This window comes from Moschus berezovskii, chromosome 16 (assembly GCF_049115385.1).
Source record: "Moschus berezovskii isolate FMDL1 chromosome 16, NW_MosBer_1.0, whole genome shotgun sequence".
Taxonomy (NCBI): Eukaryota; Metazoa; Chordata; class Mammalia; order Artiodactyla; family Moschidae; genus Moschus; species Moschus berezovskii.
The window spans coordinates 66,041,002-66,064,294 of NC_142475.1; the positions used below are offsets into that span (position 1 = coordinate 66,041,002).

At 40.3% G+C, this 23,293-nt stretch overlaps 1 protein-coding gene across 1 annotated transcript; it reads right to left on the reverse strand.

The window, feature by feature from the left end:
- Nucleotides 1-319: 319 nt before the first annotated feature.
- SQLE (squalene epoxidase) lies at nucleotides 320-21,589 on the reverse strand. The gene is given in 12 exon segments (XM_088844877.1): nucleotides 320-858; nucleotides 1,876-1,963; nucleotides 3,669-3,765; nucleotides 4,137-4,279; nucleotides 6,978-7,073; nucleotides 8,941-9,112; nucleotides 9,198-9,311; nucleotides 10,244-10,340; nucleotides 11,753-11,933; nucleotides 17,245-17,497; nucleotides 20,469-20,649; nucleotides 20,651-21,589. Coding segments are annotated over 12 exon segments (1,704 nt in total). The 5' UTR covers nucleotides 20,740-21,589; the 3' UTR covers nucleotides 320-665.
- Nucleotides 21,590-23,293: the final 1,704 nt, after the last annotated feature.

Sequence of the window (23,293 nt, forward strand, 5' to 3'; positions counted from 1 at the left end):
TATCCAATTGGATAAGTGAGAGGAGATAGAGGGATACATGAGGAAAATGAGGTGCAGATATATTAAGGCAACTTTCCCAATGTCAAGAGCTGTTTAACAGAAAAGGCTTCCCTCTGCATTTCTCCATCCCACTTTGGTTTTCTTTTTCATGAAGTTATATAAAGAAGCCCACAGCAACAGACAAAAAGAAGAGGACTTCCCTGGTGGTTCAGTGGTTAAGACTCTGTTTCCAATGGAGGGGGCTCAGGTTGGATCCCTGGTCAGGGATTTAAGATACCACATGCCTCAGGGTGTGGCCAAAAAAAAAACCAGAAAGACATGAGAGTTCATTCTTCATTTTATTTCCATGTCCCACAGTGACTCATCCCAAATACTGAATTCAAAAGACAAACCTCAGCTCCTCAATGTTAGCACTAATTTATGGTAACAATCATTTCTTTTAAATATCTATCTTATTTTACCCTTCATTTGAAATTGCAAACTAAGGTATATATTTACATGTATGTTTATATACAAAATAACTTCAAAAACAAATAATCCCAATCTTGGTCCGAGAATTCCCACTTTAGAAGCAGGAGGAGTACTGTGCTATATACACTGTCTTCCAAGTCACTGCAGACCTGGCGAATTCCCAGTATTCATTCACAAATGGTTCCCCTTTAAGCTTAATGAACCAAGTACTTCATTTCTGAGTAAATCAGAGGAAATATTACAGAACACGCTCTGTACAATACAGCACCACTTCTGAAAATGGCTCGGGGTTTTGTAATCCAAGGTTCTGATTTAAAGCAATAATAGGTGGCATACAATGCGACGCCAAAAAAGTGTCCGATTAAAACCAGAGGATTGGGAGATAATCTGTAATGGGAAAAAATACATATACATATAATTAAGACCCCAAAATGAAAACTGACTCATAAAAGAGACTCCAATTGTGTATCATCTATAAAGGTAAATATACACTCAAAATTATAGGGGGCTTAACAAGCTTGTATCTGCTGGTCAAGGGACAAATTAAAGAATGTTTTCTTACAAGAAACTACTTAGACTTTACTCCTGTCAGAGAAGCCAGTCACTTATCTTAGTTTATATGAATTGTACGTCCTGAGCTGTTTTCTTTCATTAATCTTGAGATCTCAGCCTGAAGTAGCCTGGCCTATGGAGTCTAGATTTTTCAAAAGGTAACAGTGCTGACACTCAGAAAGTGGACAAAGGAGAAAAGCCTTAAGGAATTTCACTTTACAGACTTTCTAAGAATAATTCTACATGTGTCTGCACTGTCAGAACTGAGTTTCATGAGTCCCACACGTCAACAGAATTCAATGTTAAACATAAACTTCTCTGTTATTCATGGTTCCCATATATCAGGTCAGAGCCATAAACCCACAGGCAAAAATACAAGCTGCTCTTTTAATCAAGGCTTTAAGGCTCATCTACTCAACAACTCAGGATCAACACTGTTGCCCAGAACTAAAACGCAGGATTGAACACTGCCTTTTTTAATTTCTCTGGGAACATTTTGATTGGGATACTAATCAATAATAAAATGATGACATGCGGCAGGTAAAGCGATTAGCAGTGATTCATAAATCAAACTTCCCAGGTGGCACTAGTGGTAAAGAACACGCCTGCCAATGCAGGAGACATATGCAGGTTCGATCCCTGGGTCGGGAAGATCCCCTGGAGAAGGAAGTGGCAACCCACTCCAGTATTCTTGCCTGGAGAATCCCCACGGACAGAGGTGCCTGGTGGGCTACAGTCCATGGGGTTTCAGAGAGTCGGACATAACTGAGTGACTAAGCAGCACAGCATAAACCAAACAGTCCTAAGAAAATCTGGAGTATCTGTTTCCTCTGTGTCATCAGAACAACTTACATGGAAAGCAGCCCAACCGGACCTGCAACACATTTTCCACCAAGTTTGAAATAAAAAAAACAGGCTTTTCTCAGTTGATGTAGGGAATCTAAAATAAAAGTTTAAAATTACTCTCAATCAAAATACTCACACATTTACGTGGGGTGCTAATGATATGTCAGAAAAAAATGAATATGTAACATACACCTTATAGATTTCTTAAAAATCTAGTGTTAGCATTTTAGCCACCCAAGATTTCTTTTAAATTTCATAATGAATACTACATAGTTTCACAAGTGAATAAACTTTTTTCTGCTAGTAAATAATCACTGAACACGTAGGCCTCGGAAGTTACGAGTTCCTTAAAAGCTATCTCCTTGACTGTGCTGCCAATTCATTTAAGTGATGCCAAATATTTTGTACATTCTTTTCTTACAAAAACACAATTCTAGAAACCAGAATCATGGTCTCTAAGATGCCTGGGGCATATCTCTGAGCAGTAAGTTATCAAGTGAATAATAATGCCTTACTTATATCTGTACAATTTTATTATACTTTTCAAAATGATTCATTAAACCCTCACAACACAGTATAATCAGAAACCTTTTTTTAATAGTATAGAATTAATGTTCAAGTATACCTCGATTATTCTTTACAACAGATAAAAAAGATTACAACAGGTAAACTTTTACTCCAATAAAGCCCATTCCTCCTTCATTATCTCACAGCTCTGTTGTTTTGCAGGTAGATTCAAACTCTAAGAAACTCAAAAGCTGAGAAAAACTTAGAAAGAAGAGCTTAGAAAAACTCCAAATTTAGTTCTCTTCTTGCCCAACCAGCCACTGTAACTTCCATGCTCAACTAGCAAGAGAGATTTGCTTGGCAAATCACAACACACTGTCTTTTAGCAAGAATGATGATTAGAGGGCCTGCACGAATGACGATTAGAGGGGCTGCATGAAGTATTTGTACTGTGTCATCCTTGGTAATCAGATCACCAAAGCAAGGATCACTAGCACCCCAGCCAGGTCACAGAAATAGCTTTCTTGTATTATAAATACCCAAGGTAATGGGATTAGAGTTATGTTCTTTAAAAAAAAAAAAACACAACTTTTTGTTTTGTATTGGGACTTACATTTATTCTTGAAAACCTAAAGGTCTCGTTTCACTAACCCACCGCTCACTAATGTGTATATGGCCATGGCTGGGAAGTGGCATGGGTGACTTTTCCTCCATCTCTAGCCCTGTTTCTGCTAAGTCATGTTTTCCTTCATGTTAGACTGACCATCACCCTCTACCATACGGAAACAGAAACAAAAGCCTTATAGTAGTAAAGTGGGAATATTTCACATAAGTAAAAGGTGGATACCTTCTGCTTGCGCATTTTAATAAGAGACAAAAATCTAGGTTTGACACAAAGCTTATTTTCATTTTACAAAATACCGTATCGAAAAGAAACTACGGTCTGGGAAGAAAAAGGATTAACACTACCTTGGCCTTTAATTCACGGTCAGAAAGATCTTCCATCACAATCTTCTGCATTTGGGGAATGTGTGATGTGATGTGGACCAGAGGAATGAATAATGACACATGATTGAGGTACTGTTACCTCAGTAACAGGAACGGTTTCCCACATACAGTGGTGGATACATGATGATTAGCCAAAATTGTAAAGGACTTATTGACTTGGAAGTTGGCAAACTCAGGAAACATTTCTATTTCTGGCCTAATTACTAACTTTTTGTAATTCAGTTCCCTTCCTGTGCTAAAAACCTATAATTTAGTAACAGTCATTCAAACATAGCTGTACTTACCATCTGTGGCAGAAAATAATTCATAAAGAGCCTGAGCAAGGACATTCACAACAAAGGAGTGAGACCTTTTTCTTGTCCAATAAAATGATTTTTTGGCCTAAAAAGAGAAAGATCACCTATTATATGGTAAGGGTTTAAAAAAAAAAAAAAAGCACAAACTAATGTTTATAATCCCCTAAACTGATACCCTGAGGACTATCTACTAGAAATTATGTCTTGTTCAACATTTATACTCCCATCAAAAAAATAAAAATCTCCAGAGGAACGAGTGGCCCATGTAATCTCCAAACCAGAAATTCTAGAAGATTCACAGGTTGCAAGTCATGTTCTTAATCCTGAACAAGACTGTTTAAGAATCACTACTAAGGACCATTGCTCCCAAGTACAGATCTCCTCCGCAAAGGCCCATTCATCTTAGACCCCAGAAAGAAATCTATTTTGAGATATTTTTGTCAAAGAATATCTTACCTGGAAAAGAGCTGCATCATCATAAAGGTCAGGGATACCCTTCAGCAATTTTCTCCACAGTTTTATATCATTAAAAACTACACTCATTCCTCCACCAGTAAGAGGATGCCTCATATTATATGCATCTCCCAAAAGAAGAACACCTGTAAAAAGAGAACTGAGATCATGACGTCATTCTGGAGCATCCTTTAAGATCCAAAGAAAACAAAAAACAACACCCCTCAAAAAAACCTACTCTATTAATAATTTATAAACATTACGTCAGCTAGTAAATTAGAATACTAAAATACTAAACCAATTAAAATACTAGTACTAAACCACGACTAAAATTTACTCAGGCAAAAAATTCAAGAGTTGATTCAATTACTATTTATTGGGTAACTAATATGTGCCAGATGCTAGGGATATAGTGAAAACAGGGATGCGATCCCTGCCCTTAAAAAACTCACATGCAAATCTAAGGTTCAGTCAGACAATGTCAAAATATGTGTAAGGCCTCTTCCATGAAAAAAAAAAAAAAACAATGTACAGGCATCCATGCATAAAAAGCAAGTCTTTTACAAGGGAAAAATATCAAGCATCTGTTGGCATTTTACAGTAATTGCTGCCTGCATATTATAGAGATCTATGTGGTTCTATGGGAATATGCAGATATTACAAGCACATCAGAAGTTAATTTAGAAGAATAAACCTTGATTGAACTGGCCCCTTGCATCAAAACCACAGAAGCAGAAAGCTCTGCAATCTGACTCGAGGTACAGCACCTCCTGACTGCGGCCCCGACTCTTTTAAGATTCCCGCCCATTGTCAGCCTGGCTCATGACCCATGACTTAGAGAACAGTTAAACAAAGCATGTATTTAATTTTCTCTCTTAGGGGAATAAAACAATCATAATAAAAGTGGTAAGGTGGCAAAATTATGGATCATTTTTTTCTGTAATGTCACACTATAAAATTATAGAATACACCTTTATTTATGACAAAGCAGCTTGTAAATTTTAATCCAAGTTTTTTTATGTATTAGTGTAATACCTTCACTAGAAACCACTGGCTATAATCAGCTTTTATTCCTCCTCCACAGAACATCCCCAATTCCACCAATGGGGATATGTTCCCAAAGCATGCTCTTTGCATCAGTTCGGCACTGGCTTTCATTGTGCTTTGTATTATAGTTTATTTCTATGACTGGCACATTATGATGCATCTCTCTCCATAGCAAACAACAGCTGTTTATGTTCGGGAGCCACAGAATATCAATAGCTCTCGTTCACACCTCTCCTCCAGGCTCCACGCTCCTGTTTTCAATGGGCCTCCACTTCTCCAGGCTCCACGCTCCTGTTTTCAATGGGCCTCCACTTGGCCACTCAAATGACCTCCCAGCCACCACATCACTGTGTCCAAAAATGAACTCATTATCTCCCCACACTTCCCGAAGTCCAATGTCAGCAAATAGATGGCAGAATACCTAAGCCTGAAACCCGGAATCCTTCAAGAGACCTCGCTCTCTTATTACCATTAATCACTCAGTCTCATGTATTCTACATCCTAGATGTCACTAAAATCCTTTTACTGCCTTCTGCTTTTATTGTTACTTTATACCTTCGAGGATGGCTACGGCAAAAGGACAGATACTAATAAATGTTGTCGAGGATGTGGAGAAATTGGAACCCTCATATATTGTTAATGGAAATGGAAGATGGATCAGCCCCTTTGGAAAACAGTTTGGCAGTTGCTCAAAGCATTAGAGAGAGTTAGGACCCAGCAATTCTATTCCTAGGAATATAACCAAGAAAAATGAAAATAAATGTCCACACAGTAACCCATACACAGGTATGAACCAACGTGGAAATAATCCAAATGTCTATCAGTTGATAGTCAAGAGCATGGAGCAGTTGGCCGTAAAACTAAATGAAAGACTGACACATGTTACGACACGAACACGCCTCAAAGAAGCCAGTTTCAAAGGGTCACACGGTATGATTGCATCTATAGGAAATGTCCAGAACAGGCAAGTTTATAGACAGAAAGTGAATAAACGGTGGTCTGGGGTTTGGGAGGAAATGAGCAGTGACATGGTTACACGGTTTCATTCCAGCATGATAAAAACATTCTAAAATTGACTGTGGTGATGGTTCCACAGACCTATGAACATACTAAAAACCAATGAACTGTACACTTTAAATGGGTGAACTGTGTGATCTATGAATTCTCTCTCAATAAAGATATTATAACAAAAAAGAACTTTTCAATGACTTTGCACTGTCTAGAGGATTAAAACTAAATATCTTACCTTTCTACCACTCTGCCAGCTCTCCTATGCTCCAGGGATCTAGGAAACTACTTGAGTTCACTTACAAGTGCCACCATTTCTCAGCTATCCCGGTTTCTGCAGATGTTGTTCTGCCTACTCAGAAGTCCCTCATCTCACTGTCCAGCTTTGTCTTCAGAGCAACGTCTTCCCTAATTACCCTTCCCAGTTCACAGGCTCGCTCCTGCCTTGTACACCCCACGCCTTCACACTGAATCTGGGGTACCAAGAGTGGGCTTTCATTACAGCATTTATCAGCAGTGTTCTGAAATTATTTATATCTCTCACTGGAAAACTGCCTTCTCCAGGTTAAGGATTGTATTTAATTAACTTTTATTTTCAATAACTCAAACAGTGACCTATGTATACTCAATACTAAATAATAAATATCATAAAACTAATTTTGGTATGCACTAATTATAATAATCTATTTTCTGTACCACATTATAAACTGTACCACATACATGTCATTTGGAATACTGAATTAGAATATTTGGAATATCTTTTATAAAACTGGTTCAATAAGATAATACCTCGTTTGTTTACTGGTGAAGAAGGGAGGAAGCTTGCTGGCATCGATCTCAAGTGCGAATTCTGAGAGGCTTCTAGGAATGGTTCTTTCAGGTGATCTGCAATAAAGCCCACCCCACCAAATAAATGGTGTATAACATTCCAATTTCAAATTATCACATTTTCTTATGAAGTATACACAAATACATACTACACATCTGTGACGGTTGTTACAAACATCCCTTGTGAAAAATCGAGAACTAATTATTAACGAACTGTTCATTAAGCAGATAGTTGTTCCTGCTAAGGGATGGGAAGGAATTTAAGCAAAAATTAATGTAAATAGATACAGAGCTGTATGAACAAAAACCTAGAAGAAGAAATCCAGATGAGATGATAAGACAAGGAGAAAAACCACCCACCTTTCTTCCAAATGATTACCAACAGGTATATATTTAACACCTATTTTACTGTCACCACCATATTCTATAAGAACAGGCGGAATATACCACCAATTCACAAACAACAGGAGGGTATGTGTACAGTTAAAAAAAAAAGGGGGGGGGTTAGATGTAGACAGTGCTCTCTCTCTGAGGAGCTTTAGTTTCTTCACCTAGAATGAAACAGATTAGTTCATCTCTGTGACATTTCCCAATTTCAAAGTTTCATGCTTCCACTTTATAGAAAATGAACTTGCTTTTCATACAATTCCCACTGTATTCTGGGAATATGACTGTGTTGAAACTACTTCCTTCCTCCAATGAACAGAATTTCCATAACCTAACTAATATGAACATAAACCTACAAACGTTTCTCTCTCTGATCACAGGGCAGTCTTCTCCAGCCATGCTTTGGACTGGGGGAAAAAAACAATCTAAAAGAAAAAAAAATGCTAAAAATACCACATTATTAATTATCCTCTTCCTAAATATACATAACTCATTCTTTTCATCTAAAAGCTTCAAAATGGCTTAACTGAGTGAAAATGTATTGAAGTACTGAAAATGTCATTATTAAAAATCTAAATTGGTCCATGTCTACCTTAATTTCTATTGATACTGTCAGTAAACAGTGCTGTTGCTTAGTTTAAAAAATAATGTTCCTTAGTTTAAAAACTAACTTGAAAAACCAGAATATTTAAACAAATGTACTCACATGCAGGATAATCTGCTATTACTATAATCATAATTGGTGAGCAGAGTTTTCCTTTCAATTTTATCAGTACTCTTAATAATTTCTGTTACCTGTCCTTCTTACATCTTCCCATTCTCAAAAAATAGTTTTAATGAGGGTTTAACAAAGATGTCTGAAATCTCATGAAGCCTTTCTGTACTCAACTCAAAACTAAAAGCTCTCTAAGACCCCTTAGAGCCCTGTGTTCCCAGGGCAGGGACGCGTGAGCACCCAGACCTGCTCTCGACCTTGGCTCTGCCGCTTACTAAAGGTGTATGTTTGGAGAGGCTAATTAACTCCTCTGAATCTTAGTCTCCTCATCTGCTAAATGAGGATCATGATAATGCCTACCTCGGGTGGTTGTGTAGATTAAATTATGTTTGTAAAACACCTCTTACATAGTAGACAATCGATAGATAGCAGCTATCATTTCTACAAAAACCAAGCAAAAAGTAATTATGTATAAGAGCTATTTCAAGAATTCAGATATCTAGACTGCTAGCCAGACTACCTTAAAAAAAAATACCATATATGCCACTATTAATGACTATTCACAAAACTACACTTTCATTATTACTATGAAAAAATACACTGAAACTATTTTCTTTATTTTCTGTGGAGATTTTTTTATGTGCAGTTTAAATAGTTTATTCAGCTCCACTGTATCTGACTGATTAGATGAAATTTTTCAGCTGCCATTCTCATCTTTCAGCCTAGTTTAGACAAAGCTTTAGTGAGAATTGGAGATGGAGAGTCTTTTGTGAGACTTATTTACAGACTAGATTACAATGGCAGTAAAACACTACTTCTTACCAGGTAACTGTGGGTAGATATTTTCACTCATGTATTCTCTCAAGTTCCTTGGCATGTCTCCTCGGATGTCCACAAGTACTCGAGTTTCGTTGGGTGAAATTTGGTAGATGAGAACTGGACTTGGGTTAGCTAAAATAAGTTCGGCATGATTTGCTTTAAACTGCGGTGCATCCTAGGAAAATAAATAAATACAATATTTTTAATAACTTGCAAATTTCAAGTTGCTTTTATCTTCTACAATTGCATTTCTACCATACCTCCATAAGGAAGCCAACAAAATGTGAAGAAATGGAAACTTTATTGGAGATGAGGTTTTTCCTGAACTTGGAGAAAAGTCCATCTGCAACAACAGTCAATGGAGCATGGAGTTCCTACAATAAAAACAAAGAACACTCAGCTAAGTGTTGAGAAATACACAGTGAAAAGACTGTTCTTTTAAAGTGTACATAAACAAATTTAAACACATTATTGGACATCACAGAGTACCTGGAGATAATGCTCTCGTGAAGGAGCTCTCATATGGGCTGAGGTTAATGAATGACCCATTTTTAGAGACACTTCCCCTTGAGATCACCTTTCACCAAAGTCCTACCATTCCAAACCACCTGGGATTAAGTCACTTCGATGGACACCGGGGGAAACTGTGACAAGCAAGCACAGCCCACAGAAAACTGACACATTACAAATCCCAAGGACTAGCCACATTCTATTATTCTAGAATTTTTTAACCCCACATAGTGCTTTCAATCAATGGCTATGGCTCAGAAGAATTTTTGTACACACGGACGTATATACTTATATTACCTTGCAATCGCCCCCATTAGAGTGTAATTCCTAGGAGGTAGTGACCCTATTAAAGAATCAACGGATAGGCTTTTGACTTTCTCCTCTGTTCTAAACCAACATGAGCAAATACTGGAAACTATTTTATTCAGCTATTTCCCCAGAGAGTCTCTTAGTTTTTGCCTTTCTTATTTCAACAATAGTTCATTTTATTCTAATTATTTCTTTCATGCTGAATCCTTCCTTTTTCCATCTTCCAGTTCCCCTCTCTCTCTCCGCTAGGCTACATTTCTCATTTGAGTTTTTAATACAGTTAACATCATGGAGTTTGTTTCCAAAGTTATTTGAACAGCATTCTGCAGTGCTCTAAAGAACAATGTGTTGCAATCTAGGGCAGAGTTTGGAGGGATCTCAGTGCATTTGATGAATAATAAATTTGTAGGCCTACTTTTCTTAAAGGAGTAGAAGAAAAAGAAAATAAAAAAACTCTCAGGAAAAGCTAATATCTGCTACTTCTCACCTTGATGTCTCCAGTCTCTTTATCCTTGTACTGAACTCCTATCACAGCATCATCTTCTTCTAGTAACTGCAGCACAGTGCCCTCGATAAACTTTGCACTAAAAGATAAACAAATTTCTGGTAGCATAACTGAAAAATTTAAACAAGGAATGAAAAACTCCTTTTTCCTATCTCCAGTTTACCCTAAACTGGACACACATGTACATAGAGAAAGGGCTGGAATGACGAAAAGCAAAAACATCAATGGGTTCTAGAATTAGGTGGGATTATAATTTTCTAATTTTTTAAGATGGAATATATGTAACTAATGTAATGACTTTTCAGAAAAGCATTTTAAAAAGTAACATGAGGTTTTATCTCAATCCATTAAAAAATAAAATACATGCAGAAAAATTTCACATACCAACAAAAGTTTATACACAGAATTTGTTAGAAGGATCATGGATAATTTTTACAATCTCCTTTTTCTATTTTTCTAACATGAATATATTCTACTTTCATAGATAGCAAATTCTTCAAGTTCTAAAATAATCAATTCATTTCTCCTTTTGCTTTGTCAACATTAAAGCCAACATTAAGCATTTAAGCGTTTATCAGGGTCTCCCCGATAGCTCAGTTGGTAAAGAATCTGCCTGCAATGCAGGAGACCCCAGTTCAATTCCTGGGTCAGAAGATCTGCTAGAGAAGGGATAGGCTACCCACTTCAGTATTCTTGGGCTTCCCTTGTGGCTCAGATGGTAAAGAATCTGCCTGCAATGTGGAAGACCTCGGTTCAATCCCTGGGTTGAAAAGATCCCCTGGAGAAGGGTAAGGCTACCCACTCCAGTATTCTGGCCTGGAGAATTCCATGGACTATACAGTCCATGGGGTCACAAAAAGTCGGACACGACTGAGCAACTTGTACTTGCACTTTCAAGCCTTTGTCAATGACATGAGGGTTCTCATGTTTAAAATTTAAACTGCAATTATAGTGTACAGAGCTAGAAGTAAACATAAGTTAATAATTAAAAGAAGCCCTCCAAAACTGTCAATCACTATACTGTACATCTGTAATTTACATACTATTGTACATCAATTATAACTCAAAAAAAGAGACAGGGACACCCAGGCAGTCCTGTCAGTCCAGGTCCTTAGTATGAATGCAACAGGGATTTTCTCTTTGAACTCCTCTGTCCAGACTTTTAATAAAAAGCCCCATAACCACAAACTCCAACTCCCAAATGGGCACATATGAACTTAAACCTTAATTACAGTGACTGCATCCTCTCAATTCGAACCACATAAAAATCACACATTGAAGTCATAGGAAAATTCTCAATAGTTCTAATCATTCAAACGATCTATATGATATTCTTAACAAAGAATGACATTCTTCTAACTTATGGTTTATTCTAGTACAACAGCTATGCTCTAACCTATACCAAAACACTTATGAAAATGGATAAAACAGTATTTGTACAAAGGCCAAGTTAAACATGTTTAACATCAAGTGTCGGAAGCTGAGCCTTACTTGGGCTCCGCCATGGCTGCCTTCCGGAGACGCATGATGAACCTTCCATGATGGAAAGCTCTTCCACTGTGCACGTGGTTGTTCTCTGACAGAGGGAAAGGAATCTGAACCTCTGTTTTGCTCTCCTGATCATGAATTATGTAGCCATTTACAACCTGGGCATCAATACCTTCCACTGCATCTGCAAAACAATACAGTTTATAAAAAAAAGTCAGTTTTTTGTAATATGCCCAGAGTTACACTAAGCACCAAGCGGACGCGGATGTGGAAAATGAGTTTCTGTGTTCATAAAGCTACGAAACCATCTTGGGGACTGGATGTTAACATAACTATTTCAGAAACCTTAATGCTTCTGGAAGACAGTAGTCTTAGCAAATTTGTCATATCATAAAAGGTAAATATTTACATATAAACTTTATTCATTAAAATTCATAGGAAACATATTCAGACCCTAACAGGGAAAATGTTGATTCATACTACAAAGAAACATTGAACATGTCAGGAAAACAATGTTCAAAACTTGACTTTTTTAAAAAATCAATGAAATAAAACTGAAATAAGAAGACACCAAATCTATCAAAGTTGCTGGTGAAATGATGATAAAATGGATAAATATATATTACTGGTCATATCATAAACTAATAACATTTTAGAAAATAAGTACAGCAATAACTATCAAGAACCAAGAAGAAATTAGCACCTTTTAATGTAATATTAGTCTTTTTATCCATCTAAGATATTCATCCTAAAGATACAATTCATATTTTTAGTAATTATTGAAACTATATACAAAAAGTCATGTTACCTCTAATAAAGAATAAATGTAAAAAAAATTGCAAATAACCTAAATATGAATATAAGTTAGGTAAAGTACAAAGTATTAACTGAGAAAATACTATGAACAGGCTTAAAATTATGATAAAGAATGGATAACAGTATTAGAAATGTTTCTGTGAGCAAGTTGACTTTAGCATGTATTTTAAAAGTCACATGCTATAAATATATTTAAATACATTAAAATATAATATTGAGGATTAAGTCTATTAAAATGATTTCATTTCTGATGAATGGAAAACTTTATAATAAACAATTTTACCACACATCTATGCTAAGATCAAAATAAATCATTTTTTTTCTGATATGCTTTTTAGTTACACTTAAAGTCCAGTCAGGGACAAGCTGGATAAATACTTGTCAAACGTCCCACCAAGGATCCAAATAAGTTAGTTTTTTGGTTTGACTTCTAAATTATTCCAGCTAAAATTCAATCAGAGAAAAGTACACAGATACCATAGAAGCTGCCAATTAGTAGTGTGTTCAATTTGGATCTCGGCAAACTGCCAATCTTTACTGGCCTCCACGTTTGAAACCCACCTACTATTTCCACTTTTGTTTTGTCCAGCTACTGAAATAAACTTATTTTTCTTAACTCATATTATGGAAGAACTTCTCAGTGCTAAAACTGGCCAATTTAGAACACACCAGAACATGTAAAAAGTATACAGTAGTGGCACAGTAAAATTTTTCCTTGGGTAAGTTATCTTAAGACAAAGTATATAAATAAGGTCTAATTTAAGATTTGAAACACCTGCCTCTCACAATTTGATTGGTAAAATCAAATATGATAGACTTTGGCACTTTCACTTTCTTAAGCAGGCAGGCAGGAAGATGGCATCCTAAACCTCAATCAAATTCACACCTGATGTTCAATGATAAAGCTGACAAAATCCTGCCTCAGGGTACTGTCCTACCTGTCTCTGGTGACCCTCTCAGGGAGGGTGGTGGTCAGGGAACGTAAAAGGACAGAGGCAGCGGGTCTCCCTTCTTCACAATCCACCCTCTCCACTGGGGCCCGGGGCCCTGCTGTCTCTAGCTTTTCCTCTCTATCTACCCCTTCTCAGTCTCAATCCTCTTATTCGGCTCCTGCTCTCACTGACCTCTCTACCTCAGAGTCCCCCCGGCGTTGTCCTGGGCCTCTTCTTGGCAAAGCCATCCAGCCTTCTTTAAATACCATGACTCCTCTCTTTCTCACACCCCTCACATCTCCTTCAGCAGCAGCAGGTCCTACAGACTCTTCCTTCCAAACGTATTCCCAGAATGTGACCACGTCCCCCACCACTACAGCCATGACCCTGGTCCAAGCCATTAACTCTCACAGTTTCCGCAGTAACTTCCTAACAGGTCTCCCTGCTTCTGACTTGCACTTCATGATCTAGACTTTTTCTTCTACACATTAACAAGAATACATTAAATTGATACTTTTATGAAGTGAAATCTAGTAACTTCCTCTTCTTGAAATTCCCCAATGGCTTCCCTTTGGAATAAATATCTAATCCATTTAGTGGGCCACCAGGGAATCCAATCTCCATTCTCCATCTGACCTTTTCTCCAATTCAAACCACTCAATTCAACACAATTCTCCTTTCCTGCTCTTCAGAGAGGCCACAGGCTCACTCCTCCCCATCAGGCTTCACCCCATGACGCGCTCTCTGCCTGGAAAGAGCTTCTCTTTCTCCAGACAGCCCTGGGGCTCTCCTTCCCCTTCCCTCCAGTCCTTTCCTCAAACAGCACCTTCTCAGTAAGGCTTTCCCTTCCCCCGCCCCCGACTGCGTCATTTAGAAGTACACTCCCTGTCTCTCTTTTCTGATTCTTCTCTGAGGCACTTATAACCATAATATATACTCTAAATTTTATTCATTCAGCTTTTATCGCCATCTTCTACACGAGTACCTAGAATGTATGCTCTGTGAGGGCTGGAACCTGTTCTGTTCACTACTGTAGCCTCAGCACCTAGAACAGTACTTACAATATAGCCGATGCTTAATAAGTATGTTAAATGAAAGAATAAATGTCACCCCTTTAGTCACCTCCCTCCCTACCTGATCTTCTCCGTTACCCCCCAAACACGCTCTATCTAGTATCAAAACACCCCTCTCGTATCCTCACACCTACATGTCACCTCTGCCCCATTTCTGTTTTCTGTTAGAGAGAAACTCCGCGAAAGTAGTTTTCTAGCCTCAAATTTTTTCATCTCCCATTCACTTCAGTCCAGGTTTCGTCTAAACTCCACCGAAACAAGTTGTCAGTCTCATAGCAACCTCCAAATGGCCGAATCCCACGGCACTTTCTATCCACTGTTCTGACATGACCCTTCATTAACAAACCATGATGTGGCTGCTTTCCTTTCTTGATATGTACCCATCCCATCCTGCAAGAAACACTTTCCTCTGTTGGATTAAGGACACCAAACGCTCCCAGCTCTTTCCTGTCATTCTACAGGCTCCTTCTCAGTCCTCCAGCAAGCTTCTCTGCTTCCACCGAAATTCTAAACGTCAGTTTCCCAGGACTTGGTTTATTCCGTCTTCTCTTTTTTCTCTGCACACTCTCAGCTGGTCTCCATCATTCTGTGGTTTTTAAGTACTACAAACACGCTGACATCTCTGAAATACCTCCCCCAGCCAGCTCAAAGCACTCATTCCTCTGCACTTGAGAGTCATATTCTCAACTAAACAGTCCACTTGTCTATCTCCATGGTCCCCCGACTTCCTCCCAGAGCTGGTCCTCTTTAGGTGTTCTTATCAACAAATGGCATTGCATCTACCTGCTGTTCAAATCAAAACGTTAAGAATCATTTTTCAATACCCTGTCTTCTCATACCTCACACCAATCCTTTACTAAGTCAAGCCATTCCTGTCTCTTAACTTGGTCACGAACCTGTCCACTTCTTTACATCCTCTGCTAGCGTGCTAGTCCAAACCACCATCAGACGCCATTTGGACTTGGCAGTAAGATCCCACTAGACTCCTTACACTGACTCTTGCTATCCCACCACCACAGCCTTGCAGTGTATTCACCACACAATATCCACATATTCTTTCAAAATAGCATCCTAGAAAAGTGCACACACTCCTGAGCTGGTCTCTATCACTGCTGTGGCTTTTAAGTACTTTTAAGTGCAGGATGAAAAAACTGTGAAATGAAATTTCAAGCTGCGAATTGTAGACCTGGGTAAAATCATGCAAGTATTTAAAAAGTAAAATAAATCTCAGTCAGATTTAGGAATGTATGTAGGTACTGAGCAGCTTCTCAGGTGGCTCAGTGGGTAAAGAATCCGCCTGCAATGTAGGAGACGTGGGTTCAATCCCTGGGTCAGGAAGATCCCTTGGAACAGGAAATGGCAACCCACTCTAGTATTCTTCCCTGGAGAATCCCATAGACAGAGGAGCCTGGCGGGCTACAGTCCACATTGTCGCAAAGAGTTGGACGTGTCTGAGCATGCACACACATAGGTACTGAGTCAGGATATAAGAAGTGTTCGTCATTGTGAAGACTTCTCAAAGGTCTGAAGCCTTTAGAGGCATAAACAGGATCCTGTCATACTCCTGTTCCACTGCCTTCAAAGTCCTAACTCTCCAATCTCAATCTCAAGCTCCACTCCTGTCCCCATTACCCACTACTTGTTGACCACACTGGGCTTCTCTTCAGTACACCGAGTAACACAGCAAACATTTACATAGTGCTTGCTACATACCAGGGATTGTTCTGACTGCTTTATCTTTATGCTTGAATTCAATTAATCCTCTTAATAACCTATAAGTCAAGAACTCTAAATGTGCCTCTTTCACACATAAGTAAACTAATACAGATTTCCCTGGTGGCTCAGAGGTAAAGAATCTACCTGCCAAAACAGGAGACACATGTTCAGTCCCTGGGTCAGGAAGATCCCCTAGAGGAGGAAATGGCAACTCACTGTGGTACTCTCGCCTGGGAAATCCCATGGATAAAGGAGCCTGGTGGGCTACAGTCCATGGAGTCATGAACAGTCAGATTTAAAGACTAAACAACAGCAACAAACACACAGGTGGTTAAGTAACTTAGCCAAGATTACACAGCTTTTTAAATGCCTAAGCTGTATTCAAACCCAGGCAATCTAGTGCCAGAATCAATGCTGGTAATTACAACATCATGCCCACCCTAAATGACAAGCAAGCTCTCTCTCAATTTCCAGACCTATTTTGCACTCCGAACCCCACAACTGGATCGCTGATCTTATTTGCCATTTTATCCTTAGCACCCAGTATAGCACCTCATACAAAGCAAACAGCAAAAATACTTCCTAAATGAAGAGTATTTAAAAAGCACTGGATTAATGGATGAATGATCCTTAAACAAAAGGTTCTAAAACAGGTACATCACAGGCACTCTACAAATGATAGTTCACTTCACCTTTCACTAAATTTCATTCCTCACTCCAAGTTGAAGTTTTCCAGTCTTCAACTTTGACCATTACAATTTTTTAGCCACTTTTATCTCACAAAGGCTACTTCATGTTTCCTCATGCTTATCTTCTCCTTTGCTTTCATTTTCATGAAAGTTTGTTGATAAATGTGTAACCTTTATACATGAAAATAAAATGGAATACCCTTTTACCAGTCATAGCAAAGAGTGCTTGCTTATGCCACATTAACTCCTAAAAATCACTATGAACCTACCTCCAAGACCGAGGTCTTTCAGGACATAATAACCACCTGGCTGCAGAAATTCTCCAAGGATCCGGTCAGGCTCTTTTAAATCTCTCTCAATTACCGTCACCTTTCTTCCATCTCTGGAAAGCACTGTGGCCAAAGCAGAACCAAGGACGCCAGATCCCACGATGATAACTTCTGGATCATTTTGAGAGGAGGTCAGTGTAGAGGCAGCTGTTCCTACTAAAGTTGTTTCCGAAATACTGGTCCCTTTTTTGCACTGTTTAAAAAAAAAAAATGAATTATGTAGCCACATTTGTTGTCTTTAAATCATACTACTACTACTATACAGGCACAGTGAATGCTTGCATCTTAGGTAAAAACTATACCTTAAATATTATTAAACCAAATGAACGGTTATATTTTTAAATCCAGATCATATATAAAAAACAATAATATCTAAATACTGGTTAAACAAAAATGGATAACAATACCCCAGTAAAATTAAACTTACGTTCCATCTTCCAAATATATTTAGAAAAAGCTGTCACATATTTAGAAATATACAATAGGCCAATTATAAGATATGTTTACAAGGGACTTCTAAGTCTTACAGGGAAAATTCTATCTTATTTACTCAATTCTTCATATACATTCTGAGCATCCACCAGATACAAACCATGTACAGTTTCTGCTATGATTTCATGCACCCTTTAGATATTTCCACTATTCGTCTTCATTTTCTCCCTCTTGATTTTCATCTGAAAAATCTATCTTAATCTAAAATCACTTTTTATATAACAAAAAGACTGTCAAATTCTGGCCAGGGATCTATTAATTGAGAATACATACCTTACAATTCCAAGAGAATAACTCATCCTGTCCCTTGGAGTTCAACCTGTTCGCAGTTTTAGTCCTTGACATATAAGAACACATTTACCTTCCTTTTCCCCCATCCCGATACTGTTAAAGGAACCTGGTCAAACAAGTGGCCCTCCAGTTTAGGGAAAAGAACAAACATTTTTGTCAGGCAAAAAGGAAGGAGATAAAACCTAAAATCATTTAGAATTTTAAATCTCTGTGATCTAATATTCATCTGGCCTCTATAATGACCTGGGCCCTATCCACTATTTTTTTTTTAATCATTTCTCTTAGAAAAATTACACTTTCACAACAGAACCTACTCTTTCTCTCAGTATTAACAGCCAGAACAACTGACTATATTTAAAACCCCTTCTGTCATTTTGGTGGCTCAGATGGTAAAGAATCTACCTGCAATGCAGAAGACCCAGGTTTGATCCCTGTGTCAGGAAGACCCCCTGGAGAAGGAAATGTCAACTCACTCTAGTATTCTTACCTGGAGAATTCCCTGGACAGAAGAGCCTGGTGGTCTACAGTCCCCAGAGTCACAAAGAGTCAGACACACCTGAGCCACTTTCACATGTCATTTTAGCCATTGTTTATTAGTCTTTCTTTCTAAATGTTCCCTGTTACACACAAATACACATACACAATCCTGGAAGGAGAACTCTGGAGAAAGTTGCCTTTCAGAGCCTGGTCAGTAGGTGAAGCACTAATGGGAACTTAATACAGTCTACCAACTCCCAGGTATTAAGGAAACAAGCAGAGAGCCAAGGGTATTTGCAAAATGGAACCAATACTGACTGCTGTAATTCAACTTCCAACCGCCAAATTTCTCTTCAGTGTGATGGCATTCTAGCCTCCTGGACTAGTGCTCAGTGGCCCTGAGGGACATCATCTCAGGTAACAGTAGCAAAGACTTCTAACTGAAGATTAAAGATTCCCTTACCCTCCGATTCCTCCAACCCAGATCCACCCCATCACTGAATTCAGCAACATTCCAAAAGTTCCTAACAGATGGAGACTACCCCTAGACTAATACGGATAACTACTATTTACCAGACAGTTATGTACCAGGCATTTTGCAAACATTAAATCAATCAATTAATTCGCTAACTACCAGCAAGGTTAGCGCCGTTTCCACCTAACAGAAGAGGTAACTGATCTTCCAGAAAGTAAGTAACTTGCCCAGAGTCTCACAGGCAGCAGTGATGGAGCAAAACTTCTAAACCAAACCCCCTCTCTTCTTAAACTGTGTTGATCTCTGCTGCAGATACGGGGAAGAAGAAATGGCTCCGGAACCCTGAAGGAGTGAATTACTGTGCAGGTCACACTCACTTATGTCAAGTCGCCATCATCCCTTATTTGGCCTGCTGCGAGAGTCTCTCAGCCCACATCCCTGCTTCCATTTTTGTCCTCCTACAATCCATTCTCCACACAGACACAGAATGTTCTTTCTAAAAAGTGAAAGTCAGGGACTTTCCTGGCAGTCCAGCGGTTAAGACTTCTCCTTCCGATCGATGCAGGGGATGTGGGTTTGATCCCTGGTCGGGGAGCTAAATTCCACGTGCCTTGTGGCCAAAAAAACCAGAACACAATATGGAAGCAATATTGTAATAGATTCGATAAAGACTTAAAAAAATAATAAAAAATAAAAAGTAAAAATCAAATACCATTACTCGCATACTTTAATCCTCCAATGCTCTTGGGGAAAAGTATAAACACCCAAGGCCAACAGGCCCTAAATATTCTGGCCTCAACGATCTTTCCCGCCTCTCATATCTCTCACCATTGTCCTCCTCTACTGTCTCTGCAGGGACCAAACATTAATTATTCACACCTAACCTAGGACACTGATTTACTCAAGGCTCCACTGATGTGGGGAGAGGAGGGTGTTTTGCCCCAGACTTTAAAACACTGAGCATTTTTACTCTGCCAGTTCTTCCAGCTGTTCTGTGACTTTCCCCAGGCAGCTGTCCCTTCTTATTAGCAACGGGCTTACCTGCAGCAGCAGCTTTCTTCTTTCTTCCCAGGTTCAAACATAATCCTTACCAAAGGATTTAAATAAAACTATTTTTCCATCACAGATAGTGATTCTGTCCTACTGACTTGAACATTTCACCTTTCCTTAATCAAACCGAGTTCGTTTAGCTCTGGCACCACCACACTAAATTAAACAAAGGTTTTCCATCATTTCTAAGACAGCCAAGGATGCAGTCAAGAACAGTCAAGGGCTTACACAAAACAAAAATACCAAAATCATCTATGTCAGAATTCGTACCAGAATATCTAACTTGCAGCCTTTCTCCCTTTAAATCACATCTGGGTGATCGCAGTCCTAATTTTAATACAAGACACTCATACATGTGCCCACTTCGAATTCAACCTACCCTCCTAGACCCCAGGTGCTCTTTATTTTCTGATCCAGCGGGGGATTTGGCCCAGAAGAAGCCAATGAAAGGCAAGGCTGACAGAATATAGGAGAAGCCCACCAACTGGGAGCCGCTCTGCCGGCGCCCGAGGAGGGCCCCGCTCCGGTAGTGATAAGACAGCACGAGCCCCAGCGACGCACAGTAACAGCTCCTTGTTGGCCAGAGAGACGAAGTCTCCGCATTTCTTATAAAAATAGGTGAAAGTGGCGATGCCGAGAAAAGTCCACATGGTTTAAAGGCTTCTTTGGTGACTCCGGATCAACGTTAGGGGATCCCTTTTTTTCCCCCTGGTAGGGTTTTGATGTTTAGATGCTCTCCCCAAAATGTGTTGCCAAAAAGGAGCGCGGGGGACCGGTTAAAGTCCAGGAAACACCGTCGTGGGATTACAATTCAAATCAGAGAAATTTACAAAAATCATATAAAGTTGGTATAAAAGTACGTGAAGACGGGAACGTTCTCCAGGATTTAAAGAAGAGTATTTAAAAATCTCCAACAGCTCCCGATCAGACTCTCCCCTTTCAAACAATCCACCTATGGGGGGTGGGGGGTGCTGGGGGTCCTGGGGGGTGAATTCCGGATAATGTATTAATTTTGTTGTTGGCTTGTAGTGCACTGAAATTGCTCTTCGCGCTCACGAGCAGCAGGTGTCCTTTCGGAAGAGCAACAGGGAGACAAACATCAAAGAAATATCTTGCGCTGGGCAACTGCGGCCTCACCGGGTCCGAAAGCTCGAGGGCTGAGACAGCGCGGAGAGAGCTCCTTCTCCTGCCCGGGACCTCCGCGCTCAGAAGGAAAGGTCGGACGGGGCAGCCTTTACCCACCAAAGACGGCCTTGGACTCGAGTCTGCGGCTCCAGGACTGGGAAGCGTAGCCCAGACTTCCTCCTCCCCGCGGCTCCCGAGGCACCGGTCCCCGAACCTTCACCCAGCTGAACGGCACTTTCCAGGGCGCTCCCCCGTCAGAGAGCAGCTGCGGCGGCGGCTCCCGACCGACTCATCGCCAGCATCTCCAGCGGGCGGCGGCAGCGCAGCGCTTCCACAGTAACCAGAGTAACCGTCTGGCGCCTTATCACTTGCCCGGCCGCGTGAGCCTCGCCGGCGTTTGGGCTCTACCCCGCCGAGGAACCAGAGGGCGGGGCTCCGCCCACCGTCCCCGGCCCCTGCCGCCGCCAGCCAATGAGAGCGAGCGCCGCGCTGTAGGCCGAGATGGCGCTATGTCGTGTTTGGCCAATCGCAGGCGGCGCGGCTCGCGCGGTGACGCCCAGAGAGGCGCTGGGACGAGGTTGCGTGGTGTCGGGCGGGGGCGTGGGGATGGCGGCCGGCCGCCGGATGGGCGGATGGGAAGCCACGGGCTGGCTCTGGAGGGAGTGGGGCTGGTGGGCGTCATGCCCGGAGAGTCACGGGCCCAGCCGCTGGGATCCTACCCAGAAAGAGGTGGAGCTGGTTCCGAGGAAACCCCGCGGTGCTTTCGCCGCCTCGGCAAGTCTCCATTCATCTGGCCGCTCTGTGGACGGGTCGCTACGTGCCGGGCGCAGGTGTCATAGAGAGGAATCAGACACAGCCTTTCTGGCCTGTGCCTGCCGTGTGGGAGTGGGCGGTAGAAAAAGCTACAGGTACATGGAGATCGTGACGTTCACGGCTGAATCTGCAAGAAGGTGTGGGCAGGCGTCTGGCAGAGGAAGAAAGGAGAGGATATGCCATATGCCAGGTGTTCCTTTCCTTTACCCCAAATTGTGAGGCAACTTGCACTTTATCACTGTACCCAGGCTGAAGATACACTTATGCGCGCTGCCCTTTTTTTCCTCAAAATCAGAAACGGTGAAGGGTGCGGGGTAAAGAAGTAAAATAAACAGAGATGTGTCAGAAGTGCCCTGAAAAAGTGGGTGGGCGGGGAGGGAACCATGGAAACGCGAGGCAGACCTTCACGCTGCCTGGAGTGAAGCAAGGCCTTCTGGCAAATTACATGAAGTCTGTCCAGGACAGGCATTCTAGAGGGAACAGTAGAAAGTCTGCAAGATTCACAGGTGAGAGACGGACCTTGTTACGATAAAAAAAAAAAAATTATTAGAATTTATTGAGGGCTAAGATCAGTGCCTTTGTTCACCTTACCCTGGATTGCCTATTTTAAACCCTAAGACATGTACAAATCCTTTCTGCCTTTTGGAGCAGAATTGAATTGTCACCTCTTCTACCAAGGGTCCACTGATCCTCACCATATCACATAATAGTTTATTCATACCTTATCGTCCCAGCTTCTGACTATACATTTATGGCTATTACCCCACTAGTTTCTGTGTTCTTTGAGAGGAGAATCTACATCTGATAAATCAATCACCCACAGCAGCTAGCACAATGTTTTTGCATTTATCGTCCATAAAGCTATATTGAATGAACGGTGAATGACAGTGGAAAGACTAGGTGATTAGAAATCAGAAGACCTAGACTCTGACTGCCACTAACCAGGCTCGGGACCTTGAAGAAGTCAAAAGTCAGTCAAATCTCTGAAGGGATAGGGCAATATCTTCATGAAATTTAAAGTTCCTGGCAGTTTGCTGAGTTTATACAAGTATAGTACTTGTCACCATTTTTCAACCCAAATATGTTTTATCTGTTAATGAAATAATTATGTGTCAAAACACTTTCACGGGGATCATTTGACACTCAAAACTAATGTTGTAGCCACACGTTCCAGGAAAGAAACTCACTCAGAAGGACAATGCAGATAGTAAAGTGCAGTTTATTACACATGCAGGCCCAAGGGAGAGTCTCCTCTTAGCCAAGGAC